The following is a 13,181-nucleotide window of genomic DNA, read 5'->3' as shown; positions in this document are numbered from 1 at the left end:
GTTTAACTGACTCCCTAAGTCATTGTGCTTGTACTTTTGGTGACCTAATGGGGATTGGATAGATTTCTGTTTCATTTATTTTGAAAGTAGTTTAATTATAACTTTCATTTCTGTATTGCCCATTTTTATATAGCACATTTGTTTCCGTGTGCTGACATTCCAAATCAGAGGCATCTGGTCTGTTGCATCTGCTGTGTCTCCACCAGGGTGCCACTATTAATGAGTTTTTATTCCTATGGCAGTTGTAACAGTAACTTCTAATAGTTTCCACTTAGTTTTCTATTGAGGATCATTTTACAGTCTTAAATACTTGGCTGAATTAGTAAAAGTTTTTAAAACTATCTCAGGTATTAATTGCTGCTGATTTGGGGTTTTAGGGGTTTTGCTGTATGCTTTAGATCATCCAGCTAATACTTTAAAGCTATTCCATTTTAATTTTTCCCAATAATCATATTTAGTGATCTTTTAGTTTGTATTCTTCAAAGCACTGCTCTTCCTAGCATAATTAACTGTATTTTTATAACCCACAAAATCAGCTTGTATGATCAGTTTATCCAGTCACAAATATTTTTCTGAATATGATAACATTTGAAGTGGAGCTCAAGTGTTGTTGTTTATTTTCATGCTACAGGATCACAGGAAGAGTTAGAAGTTATGTGTTTTAGTAGCTACTTTTATCCAAGTTTCTATTGGGGTTTGGTACATAAACTGTAGGTACAATGTGGAACGTGTATTTACGAAATCTGTAAGATTGTACAAACTGGTAAAACTAGACCAATAAACACTGTAAAAATTTTGTAATTGTATTTGGAACAATTTTCCTGAATAAAATAGGGCATTGCTTGAGTAAAGTTCTCAGATACTTTGTATTAAATCAAGGAAAAAAAAAATATTAGGAAAATCCTGCTTTTTCTAAGGGTAAGAAATCTGTTTTATAATTATGTATTATTGTCTTATGAAAGGTCTAAGAGCCTTCAGATCTGTTTATAGTGTTAAGAGTTTAAGAGTGTCCTTGAACTTTCAAAAATATACTCCTATGCATCCAGAAGAAAATCATTTTATTCACATGAAATGGTAGAGGGAAGGCTGTCCCCACAATCCATACAGGGATGAGATTTTTATATCCCCAAGGGAACAGCAGAACTAGCAAGACTCACTTTAAAGAGGCATTTCCAGTTTTCCTGAATGTCCAGTTCAGGAATTATAGATGGGTCTTGGTGGTGAATCCCTCTGTGAGCCCTTAGGCACAGATCAGCTCCATTTCCTCATTTTGGTACTGAGCAAATCCTTTCTGAGCTGTCCTTACCTAGTGCTTCATTTCTTACTATATGAAACATATAACAGCAGCTTTCTTTAGCAGTGGTAAAGCCACAGCATTTAATGTCCAGTTGGAGACTCAGGCTGGATCAGATAAATCAGTGTTTGTGTAGTCCAGTATTAAATTCTATTTAGGAAACTTTAGGGAAGAAAGTCACTGCTTGCACAAGATTTTAGAATGATTTAATCTGCTTTTCCTCCTCTAAACATTTTCTAGGTAGGGAAGGAGAGAGAAAGAGAAGCCACAGAATTATCTGAGACTGTTGTGTGTGCTTTAGTGTTATTCTGCACTGTCCATTTTGGCAATATGTGTAATACAGATGCTGTTCGACTGCACTGGGACTGCTTTTCGTATTGTAAAATTCATGTCACTCATTAACTTGTCTTCTTAGAAAATGGAGTTTGGAAGGCACATAGATATCTAGAGATAGTAATGGCATCAGTACATTTTATTTCTCTTACTAAGAAGAGACTGTTAATGAGAAATTTCTTATTTGCTTAATTATGCAAGCTGGTGTTTTAACTGCATGCCCCTGAAATTCAATCAGTATACAAGCTTAAAAATACCATCCAAGCTTTTGGGTATGGCTTTAGAAAGCCAGTTATATTAGATTTTCAAAGACCTGATACATAAGTTAAAAGCAAGATTTTCACAGGGTATAGCTAGATGTGTATCTTGAAAATTACCTTTTTTTTTTTTTTCTAAAGAGATTGTAACTGAACAAAATGAAACTCTGTGGAGCTTTTAGTTTGCTTTTTATAGTACGTGCTGTAGTTGCTGAAAGCTATATTCCTATGCCTTTTTGTTAATCTTATTGAACAGAAAATGGTATTAGGTCTTTATTTGTAGTCTTCAACTTGGTGGAAATTATGCAACTGTAGTCTGAAGTTGGAGGGTCAAATTTAAGATCAGACTCACGTGTCTTTTCTATCCAGAACAGCCAGTGAATAACAGCTTTTTAAAACCAACTATGATTATTTAGAACAAAAACATTTTAAGGAGAGGAGACTTTTAAGACAATAAAATACTCCAGACACTTTATCAACAGGCAGGTGAGAATGCTAGCAGATTATCTAACCAGTGACTCTGTAAACAGCCTAAAAACCAGAAATCCTTCTCTGGCCTTTGATGACAACTTGATATTTGTTAAAGTGTGCCTACTAAGTGTCTGATGGCACACTGCTCTGTTCTGATGACTAAAAGTTGTACACAGAATAAAAGTAATTTGTAGTTCATCATTTTATAATAAATATTGCTGCTTCTAACTCCTAAGAGTGGGAAATCTAATGAGTATCTTTTCTGGAAACTCCACAATAGCTAGCTGAAGTGTCTGAATTTGGTCAGCCTTCTGAAGACATACTTGGATGCTTCTTATCTGAGAAATGATTGTACTGATTCCTTGTTTGCTCTTCCCTAATCCTTTGAAATAAGTTAAATATGTACATAAATCTTATATGCCTTAATTTCCTTGAGTTTTCATTTTAATTTTATCTAAAACTATTGTATTTTAGTTTTTATTGCCTTCTAAATACCACAAAGCTCATATTTTTCCCCATGAGAAACTCTTAATCCACTTCTTGATTTCTAGTCAGATTGTCTGGGCTTTATATATTGGTTTAAGTGTCATATAAAGTATTGTGAATGTTAATTATTTTTTGGATAGGTAAGGGCTGAGGACAGAAAAAAGTTACTTTGACAGTCTTACAATGGCTTTTAACCAATAGATAATAATGAAACAGTCATGAAATATTAAAAAATAAACAATTTATTAGAATTCATGAGCTGATGGGAAAAGCCTGCCTTATCTGGCAAGAATGTAAACCTTTATATAGTTTTTTAAATACACGGTAATATATCAGATAATATAGAAAAATAGACCCTTCTATATAGCTTTATAGAGGAGAATAGCTTATTCTGCATAATTTGACGTGTTAAAAATGTAGAACTATTGCTACTTTGTATTTAGTTTTACAGTATTTAAAACTAAATACTTTGTATTTAGTTTTAAAAATTATACTTGGTATTTTAAAATTAATAACAACAATATTTAGAAGGTCTAGACCAAATTCTTTGTATTATTTGAAACATCAAACAGCCTTGTTGCTTTAAGTCAAGTTTGCACCAAAAAAAAAAAGTCCCTATATGTGGTCTTCTCAAAAGCTCTTTATACTTTTTTCTTTATTTTATTTTTGAATTTGTGTTCAACTAGGCAGTACTACAGGATCTGGAGCAGAGACGTCCCCATCTGGATGAACTAATAACTGCAGCACAAAATCTAAAAAACAAGACAAGCAATCAAGAGGCCCGGACAATAATTACTGACCGCAGTAAGTAGTGATTCTGCTACCATATGGCATTTCAGCAAACATGGAAAATGTTGTCCTGTCATATAAGCATAGCATTCTGCAGATACTTTATGCCTTTGCCAGGAGAAGGAGAGTTCCAACAGGTGACAGTTCTCACAAAGCTTTTCCAAACTGCGTCTAGAAGAAATGTCAGTGAAAGTCAGTGATCCCATACTTCAGATTTTTCACTGCAACTTCATATTGGAAGGACATTGTAGAAAATACAGAATGTGAGCACTGAAAATAAAGCACTACATTTATTCTTACACAAGGAGAAAAAAGAAAGAATTCACAGAGTATAGCCACAGGCTTGTAAGAAGCTTTCAATTCCATCCCCCGTAGTACAGCTGCAGGCTCTTCTTTCATGTCCCCTCAGCTGACGCACAAGTCTGATGATGCTCTGCATTACTCTATTATTTTTTCAGTTCTGTTTTCCCTTTCCAGATTTAGCCAGCTAGCTGTGCCTAAGGTGGAAAAATTAGTAGGTTAAGTTTTTGAAGAAGCCTATAGAAGACATAGTGTTGTCACTCTTGAAAGCTTGCATGTCCTATACCCCTCACTAGAGGACGAAACACTCTCTCAAGGTCATTTTATAGAAACAGCCCTTGTGATGGACTGATGTATATCTTCAGTTATTATCTCAAGTTCTCAGGACTAGAAACTAAGAAAAAATGGATTGTTTATGGTCCTCAAGGTCTGCTATGGAGCTTAGAGAAGACCCAGGCCAAGTGCTTTGCATGTGGACAGAGAAAATTTATTTTAGGTCGATGCAAACTGTTCTGTATATTCTGGCCTGGAGACCAGGGCTTGCTCCCTGAAACTGACGACTGTGAGGGCACAAATGTAGGCTAAATTTTTCTATCCCCATAATTGCAAACCTAATATATCTATATTTTTATTATCTCTTTCTTTTTTATTCCATCAGGTATGTACATTACATGCTATGTTCAAATCAAAATGCATGTTTGTACTACATTGTTGGTATTCACACATATAAATGCTATTTAAAGTATATCCTATGTGCAATAAAATTCTTAAACTGGTATTGAAATATGCTACATAGAAAAGGAGAAGCTTTGTGTTTGAATTAAAATGTGAGAAGAAAGGGATAGTGGTTATATATTACATAAGAACATGTTGGACATGCAAATTAATTTTAGAATCACCTACTCTTTTGAATTCTTATAAATTGTGTACATATACTTTAGCTTTACATGTTATGTAACATAACATAAATGCTTATTCAGAACCAACACATGAAGTACTCCCATCAGTATTTTGTACTATGTTTTAATTTTTAATTGTGACACAAGTCTTCTGAAGTTAAGAATTGCAGACTTCAAAAAATGCAAGCATAATTCCTATATACTCATGTGAATTGTATGCACGACTAAATTTTTTTCTGTTGGAAAACTGCTCTTCACTTTAAGTGAATTTGCCGATTACGAGAGATTAAATGCTTCTTTCTCATAAAGCAAAGGAGAGCAGCTATCAGACTGTAAATCATGAAGGAGTAGCTCAACTATATAACAGATTTTGTCTGTGGCTAGTAGTGTGGTAAATACATTTTACATGATGATTTCTTACTTTTTATCCATAAAAAATCTAAAGTTATTCATTAGTTTTGAACTTTAAGTACCAAAAATTAGTTTTACTGTGATTTAGGAATTAATTTTCTATGCTGAAATTATTAATATCCTTATCTACAAAAGTGCAACTTATGATGCAGTAGAGACAGGTCATATCCCTTTGTATAGTTTCAAGTACATCTTAGAATATGATTTGAGCCATTTTTGGTCCACTTCTCAGAGGCAGCAGCCTAGATCCATGAAGATTTTTCATGTTTAATTAATTTATATCTGAGCAATTCTAGTAATGCTAAAAACTACTTAGGGGGTATTTACTGCTTTTGTATTTTAAGGAGATCATGATATTTCTGGAGGACACAAAGATGCTAGGACTTTACAGTGTGACACACAATTTCTGAATATTTGCCACATATGACTCTCATTTAAAATACTTCTTCTAAAGAACAACAGTAATTTTTATATTTTTAATTGCTTGATTTTTTTCCTACTTGTGTGTCATATGAAGAAGGTGGAGATTGCTGTGTTTGGTTTGAATTAGGCCCGTGGAATACAGGATCCACTTGTTCTGGCTGCAGCTACCTCTGTAATTCACCTTTCCCACCCCTTTACAGTGCTATCCTCTCCTGAAGTAGGGAGCCTCCTTATTCCCAGCCCAGCTGGCTGGCTCTAGCTGTGTGCTCTCACCTACTGCACTCCTGTCCTGTACAGTGCTCTCATCTGCTACAGGTGTTTTGCCTTGTCCTCCAGCTCATACTGAGTTCAGCCCAGTGTGTTGTCCCCAAGCCCATTCCTGGGACTCATGTTTACAGCCAGATCTGAAACTTGCGTTGGAGAATCTACTGCACTTGCTAAGCTTTGTGTATTGCTTGAAGCCATAGAGAGTGGCTGCTCCTCATACCTGTACTTTGCACCAGGGTCCTGCTGCAGGTCCTTGTTTACTACCTCATCCACAGACTTTTTCCTATTTCCCTCGCTCCTCATAAATACAAATAGGTTACCATGGTTATGTTTTAGCAGTTATGAGTGCACATTTAATCTATTCTGTTTCATGACCTGTACATTGACACATTTGTGCTCCCCTGCAGCAGCTGTGTACCACCCTCACCAGCAGCCTTCTGTAATGTCACACTGCCAGGTGTCAGATCCCATCAGGAAGGAAAGGGAGTATGGGCTGCAATTGGTCTTCATGTGGGAGCTGATACACTTGACTTTATCTGGTGCACTCACTGGGCTGAAGCACAGCATCTCACACTTTGGGAACAAAAGGATGAGATGAGCTAATTTGTACGAATAGCTTAAACAATCACCTGGCCAATATCACTGAAGAGATATATTATAAATAGTCAATGAGACTCAGATTCTCTACAAGAGTAGAGTTAAGTGCATTCTTCATCACAGGATGGGTCGGTGTGTCATCAACTGAAATTAAACCCTGAAGGTTCTGGCTTCTGTGCTAACATTGCTAACTCTTAGCTAAGTCGCTCTTTTTGAAGAAATATCTGTGTTATGTTTATCGAAGTTCAACTTTGAAATATATTTAGAAACCTTATTTCCATTGTAAAGTATTTAAAAAAAAACAAGGTAAACATGTTATACAAATTTTTTAAAAAATCAAGAGACATTTGTTAGAAAATGTCTATGATAAATTGCAAATGAATTCTATAATCATTAGATCATTTTCAACAGAGTTGTCATAGTATTGCATAGATTCTGTCTTTCTTATGAAGTAAAAGCAGTAGTTAAAGATAAGCTCATACAATTGAATTATTTCCTAAGAACTTTTTTTCTCCATCCTTCGTTATCCACGTGAAACTGCGGATTCTATTCTACATGCATTCTACATGCAAAGACCTTGGCTCTATAAAGTAAAGCTTGTGTTATGTTTACATAATGTTATATTTAAATCTCTGTGTATTCTATTTAAATCATAGTTTGTTTACAACTTATACACTCAAGAATATATAAGAATAATAATTACATTGAGGAAGAGTTGTGGGAAAAAGCAACATACCTCTCTGCTCTTTTAATGTAGAAACATTCTGTTCTAACAGAACCATATGCTGTACAATAACATTTTTTTCTCTATAATGCATCACAGCTCCCAAACACTTTGCTTTATGGCTGCTGAAAATGTTGCTTCTTTAAAATGAATGGGTTTACAGGTAATATTGAATTTTAAAAAGTAATTAAACTTTGAAAATTCCTTATTTTCCGTCTGTCTTCATATATGAATACACAAAGTCGGTAAGAAGTCAATATAGAAATACTTGAGAGATAATAAATTTACAGTCTTACAATCAGAAATATCAAAGCAATTATAAAGACTGTGTTAGATCTTGCTCGATCCTGGAAATATAAGAAACTTGACTAGTAGGCCTTCCTGCTGCTCTGTTCACACATGTGCAAGAGGTAACGGTGCATAAACCTTTTGTGGTTTTACTTTGTTAGTGATTTATATCCCGATTTTTTAATGTGTTTTCTGGTTGTGTAAGAAATCAAGGAGGTATGGAAATCCATCTTTATAAAATAGCATGAAGAAATAATGTCTTAGTAACAAAGTAAACTCCCTTTCAAGACTATAAACCAAAGTAAAACATATTCCTTTAGCAATTTTGTGAAATTTATTGTACTCACAAAATATCACTTGAGAGATTAGTTAATTCTTATTACATTAAATTCGTAAATAATAGCAATAAATACAAGCACTTCAAAGAAGACTATTTTGATAAAGAATTATACTTTGGGAAAAAATGATTCCTTTTGAATTTTTTGACAGTTTTATAAAACAAGTTTACAAGCATATGAGTAATTTATAGATTATGTCTTTAGAAGAGGTATTTTGTTTTTGTGGTTTGTTGTTTGTGTTTTTTCGTTGTTGGTTGGTTTTGATATTTTTGAAGAAAAGCTATATGCTATAATTGGTTGTTAGCAGAGCTACATTTGAACTAAACTGGAGAGAGTCTGAAAGTCTCTGAGCCACAACATAAAAATGCCTTTATTTAGTAGTTTGCTGTATTTGACAGTTTTACGGCAAAATCATCAACTTGTCATCACTTTCACAACAAAATATATAGAAATTCCACAGTGAATTACAACTGCACTGCTGTTCTCGACATCTTAATAAAATAGCCATTTCCACTGTACTGCCATCCATGTGGTTTTCTCTTAGAGCTATTGACTACAAATTATGAGTTTACCACTTGAAACAACAAATTCATACATCCTGGGATTTGCCTTCCAATAGTAAACCCCCTAGCTGCCAAGACCAAAAATGAAGTGTAACATAAAATTGTATTTGTATACAGTTTTCCAGTTATCTTGTTAATATTTTTAGTCTGAATTCCTGAATAAATCCTAATTGTCTTTTCTCTAAATTCCACATATTTGAAGAACATTTCAAGAATTTGAATTTCCTATGTCATATATATGCAGTTTATTAATCATCCTGATGTAGCAGTTTACAGCTGACAACTTGTTTTTCCCACAAGAACTTTACACCATAGAAATAAAAACAGAGAGAAACAGTTGTTTTTTAGCAAAATGTCAATAACAAGATGAAACTAGATCTCTGAAAGGGGTAGAATGGTACTGGGAAGAGTACAGAGGTTGAAACCTGTTCCTTGGTGCATGTTTGCTGCTTTAGGATCTATAAGAACGTCATGGGACATCTTAAGAACAAGTAGGAAGGTTTTTTGAAATACTGGGGAGAGTTGCCCTTTAAGGATGGTGATAACATGCTCCAGAAATGTTTGAATGATTGGGGAATCCCAGTTATATATAACTTCTCAGGCTACATGTACTAGAATGTGGTTCAGTGGACAAAGATCTCAGCTGCCTGCTTCAGGTGTTGTGGTCTTCCCAAAATGGCTTTGAGACTAAGGGTGACTATTCTTCACTTCTGGTTGTATTCTTCAGCAGGAATGGCACAGATTTTTTGGTAGCCCCAGAGGTCATAAGTGATGTCATTGGTGGATTTCTTGAATCTCACATCTCAATCCTGTAAAGAAAAATAATTACAAAACTTCATGTTGGTGGTAATTCATGTGGAACTGGCTAGTTCTAGGCCAGATATTTCTAAATAGGTAAGAACACAGATAAGAACAAAACAGATAAGTTTTATGCTGCTAGAAATCAGTCTATGTTGGAAGACAGGCACGCTGGATTGCTGTGATGTATAGAGGCACTTAGTTATGTCCAAAATATGTCTTAGCAACAGTTTATCTTCTGTCCTACAAAAGGAGAATGATTGATCAACTCTCTCTTGAGAAAACTATGATCACAAAGTGAGTTCTCACCCAACTGTGAACTCGTGAACAGTAAAGGCAAAGTCCAGTGAGGAATGTAAGGCTGTGCGACAGGGGCAGACCTTTCAGTAAAAGTGATATTTTTTTTTAGTGATATTAACTACTTTTCTTAAAAGCCTGTAAATAATTTCAGCTAGGCCCAAAAGAGTGAAAACAAACAAAAGCCACGAACAAACCACCCAGAATAAGGACAGTATGATTTGGTAGGGTGATGTTTCACATTAGCAGGTTACACTGTGTTCTATGATGTAGCCATAGGTACACAAACTTAACTGGTTGAAAGACTTGGGATATGCCCTCACCTGATGGAAGAACATACTTTCCTCTTTAGCCTCAGGAATTATTTGGTACAGCATTGCAGGGGAGCTGCTGTTTGAGTCTGCTTTGTATCTTGCTTTTAACCAGCTGGTCACCACTTAGGGATGGAATTAGTAGAGGTGGTTAGTCAGAGTACAGATAGAGAAGGTCTTGTAATTTATAGTGTCAAGACAATTTAAGTCTATTTAATATTCTGCAAGTCACTCTACTCTTCTTCAAATGTTTGATAGAATTTGATAAAGTTAATACAATTGATTTTAGTAAAAGAGACAAAACATAAATCCTCAACCCTTCACCCCCAACCTTCAACCTACCCAGACACCAATTAGGTGAAACTGTGACCCAGAAATTAGACATGAAATGACAGAAAGCCTTTCAGCAGGCAAATCCTTTCCCCAGGTACTACAGTCTGTTCCCCTACCATGGTAAGTGCTGTTCAGTGTTGTCAGGGTCATCTTTTCCTTCTTCTATGCTCCACAGGAGTCATATTTTAACAGACTGGTTTTCTATAACTACCTGCCTTTGTTCCTAGAGTCTTTGTGAAAAATATCTCCATTCATATATCCATTTAATGGAGCTTTCTCTGTCTTTAGTTTAGCAAGAGTAACACCTCAGTAGCTTCAGAAAAAAATAAATTTACTTGCAAAAGTGTTATAAGCAAAATGCAAAGGGAAGATATGAAACTGCCACAGAGGATGAGATAACAGATCATACGCATGTAGGTCTCTGAAATTGTTAGTACCACATATTTCTGAAAAATGAAGGATTCAATGGTATGCAAATATGAAATAAACTGAGATTGCTTCTTAGGGTACCAAGTCTTTCACATCTTAATTAAAGAAGTTAAAATATTTTTTGGAAGCATTTAATTGACCAAAACTGCCAAGAGTATGTCGTTCTTCGGGAAAGCAATCACCGAGTTATTTTAGAGATTTCAACATATTTAACAGTATCTAATGTGAGGCTTCCTATTTACAGCATTACAGAAAAAAAAAAAAAAAAAAAAAAACTGGCTTTGATTACATTGCATTTCAAAATTGAATTCATTCTCATTTTTGCAAATGTTAGTTAACACTTATATAAAATACTTTAAAAAATGAAAATAATAAATGCTAAAGAGGTTTTATTACATCTTGTCAGAAGAAGTAGAATGTTCCATTGACTTGTGTAGTGGCCAGATAATCAGAAAAGAATGTTTTCTCTCTTTGATACTGGAAAGACTCAGTCAAATTGCAATGATAAAAGGGGTAATATAAATAATTGCCATCAACAGTGAAGATGCTGTGTTCTAGTGGCTCCCCATACATGCTGACTTTTATGAGTGAAGTCACAGGTGGAAAGTGATGGAAGTCTTTCATCCTTGAAAGCAAAGTCAGGCAACTAGTATTCCTGCTCTCATGTAGCTGGAACAGGACCTGTCACCCTGTGCAAATATAAACACATGGACTAGGGAATAATTTAGTCGTGTCTGTACTTTTAATCAGTAAAAAAACAGGCAAGGTAAGGATAAAAAAAATATTCCAGGATAACCTAAGAATCCATTATGCACACAGTGAAAAGTCAAGACCTTATTGGTAAGTGGGTAGCAAAGCAGGAATTGTCAATTCTTTTCTTGCAATATATGATTACATCCAAGGAACACTTGCCATTCTTAATTTTTCTTCATAGAAGTTCCCTGCCAAACACTAAGCACTGACTTATCCTGAAGCCTCACATCAGTTGTATTATAGTATATGGATTTTTTTGTTTTTGCCTTTAGATATCAATGAAAATACAGTAAGAGCAAACTTCTTGCACCACTAGAAGTTAGAATGACCTCAATTTAATTTCCAGATCTGCTACAGACTTTGTTTATAATTCCAGAAAAGTCTTTTAATTTCATGTGTTCAGGTCTTTATCTAGTTAAGGTGGGTTAATATCTCTTATTCCAGCATTTCTTTGCCATATCTCTTCAGAAGACTAGATTTTTCCACCTGCTTTGTTTGAATCTAACAAACCTAAGTGTTTGCTGTTTTGATCCCTGTTTTAAGGCAGCACTGTGTTAGAAATAGTAGCTTGCACAGAACATTTTAAATTTAACTAGAAGCAGACATGTAAACAGTAAAAATATCCATTTTATTTTTATCTTATTCATGATGATACAAAAAGACGAGCTATGCTCATGCAACAACTCATTAGTCAAAAGGAAAATAAATGGAAATAAAAAGGAATTTTTCAGAAGGAAAGTTTTGAGAATGTGATCAAATTATTTATTCACTGACAGATGGATGGGCAATATTTAATGTCCACAGTTATTTTAAATACTGTGTCAGAACAGTATATATTCACTTATACCAGACCATAATTTTCTGTAATAATTAGAGGGCAAACAGGAAACAGAGGTCCTGCTCAGCAGAGATTACAAGCTAAATTTAGATGCCACATAATCAGCCGTATCAGGAAAATGCAGGTTGTGGTGTACACTGTGTCCCATCTCATTTCCTAAAATGGATGCAATCCACAAACAACATATATTGGAACATGCAGTTGTTCTCAGACAATCTAGTTAAGCATCCTGAAGTATGTTTGGCCTAAGGATTTTAATTTGGCTATCCTCGATATAAATTTATCATAATTTTAGTTTTGCTTGAGTCAGGAATAAACTGAAAACAAAGGCAATGTTTTACACAGCCCCAAAGCTCCTTTGCAAGTCCAACCTGAGCAAATACTGGCTTAGTCTATGTGAGAAAGGTCTTAAGACTTTGGTGAGTGATTGCACCAGATGGTGATTTGATTCTGGTATGTATACAAACCATCACTGGTTACGTATGAAATACTGTAGGTCATGCAAAGAATTTAAGTTCATTACTGGCTTCAGGACCAAATAGTGACTCTGAGGCTTTTCAGCCTGTGTTTCGCGGATAACAGTGTTTCAGCCTTTATCATACCAAAAAGAGAAAAAACCAAAACAGTTCTGGAGACTACCTAATTCTATTTAACCTTTCTTATCAGCAAGTCTATTCCATAACAGGTGAGAGAATGACTAGACAGAGGACAATCCCTAGTTGAGTAACAGCAAAGGAGGGTGGATAATGAGTACTCTGATATGTGGTGAGAAAGTGGTGGCATTTGGGCCTGATAAAACTTAGATCTTAAAAGAGAATATTTAGGGAAAAGATCTATTTTGTTATATTTTAATTGGAGAGGAACTTGTGTACAGTTGAGCAAACGCCTATGCTATGGAAATTTTTGGTGGAAGTGTCAGACTGTGTTTATGTCTGCTTCATCATCTTAAGTTTAGAAATGACTGCCATATTTCAGAGCAAGG

At 34.9% G+C, this 13,181-nt stretch overlaps 1 protein-coding gene across 21 annotated transcripts in view; it reads left to right on the top strand.

Moving 5' to 3' along the window:
* The window catches only part of DMD (dystrophin), a 1,135,802-nt gene that overhangs the window by 851,499 nt on the left and 271,122 nt on the right, over window positions 1-13,181 (top strand). For all 21 annotated transcript variants that reach the window (XM_072937290.1, XM_041719931.2, XM_041719926.2 and 18 more), the window contains one exon: window positions 3,528-3,645. In XM_072937290.1, coding sequence (XP_072793391.1) covers window positions 3,528-3,645 — 118 coding nt within the window. The remainder of the gene's footprint in view (window positions 1-3,527; window positions 3,646-13,181) is intronic.

Source organism: Taeniopygia guttata, chromosome 1 (genome assembly GCF_048771995.1).
Source record: "Taeniopygia guttata chromosome 1, bTaeGut7.mat, whole genome shotgun sequence".
Classification (NCBI taxonomy): Eukaryota; Metazoa; Chordata; class Aves; order Passeriformes; family Estrildidae; genus Taeniopygia; species Taeniopygia guttata.
The sequence above is the reverse complement of the archived record's forward strand: the minus strand, read 5'-3'. Positions and strand labels throughout refer to the sequence as shown.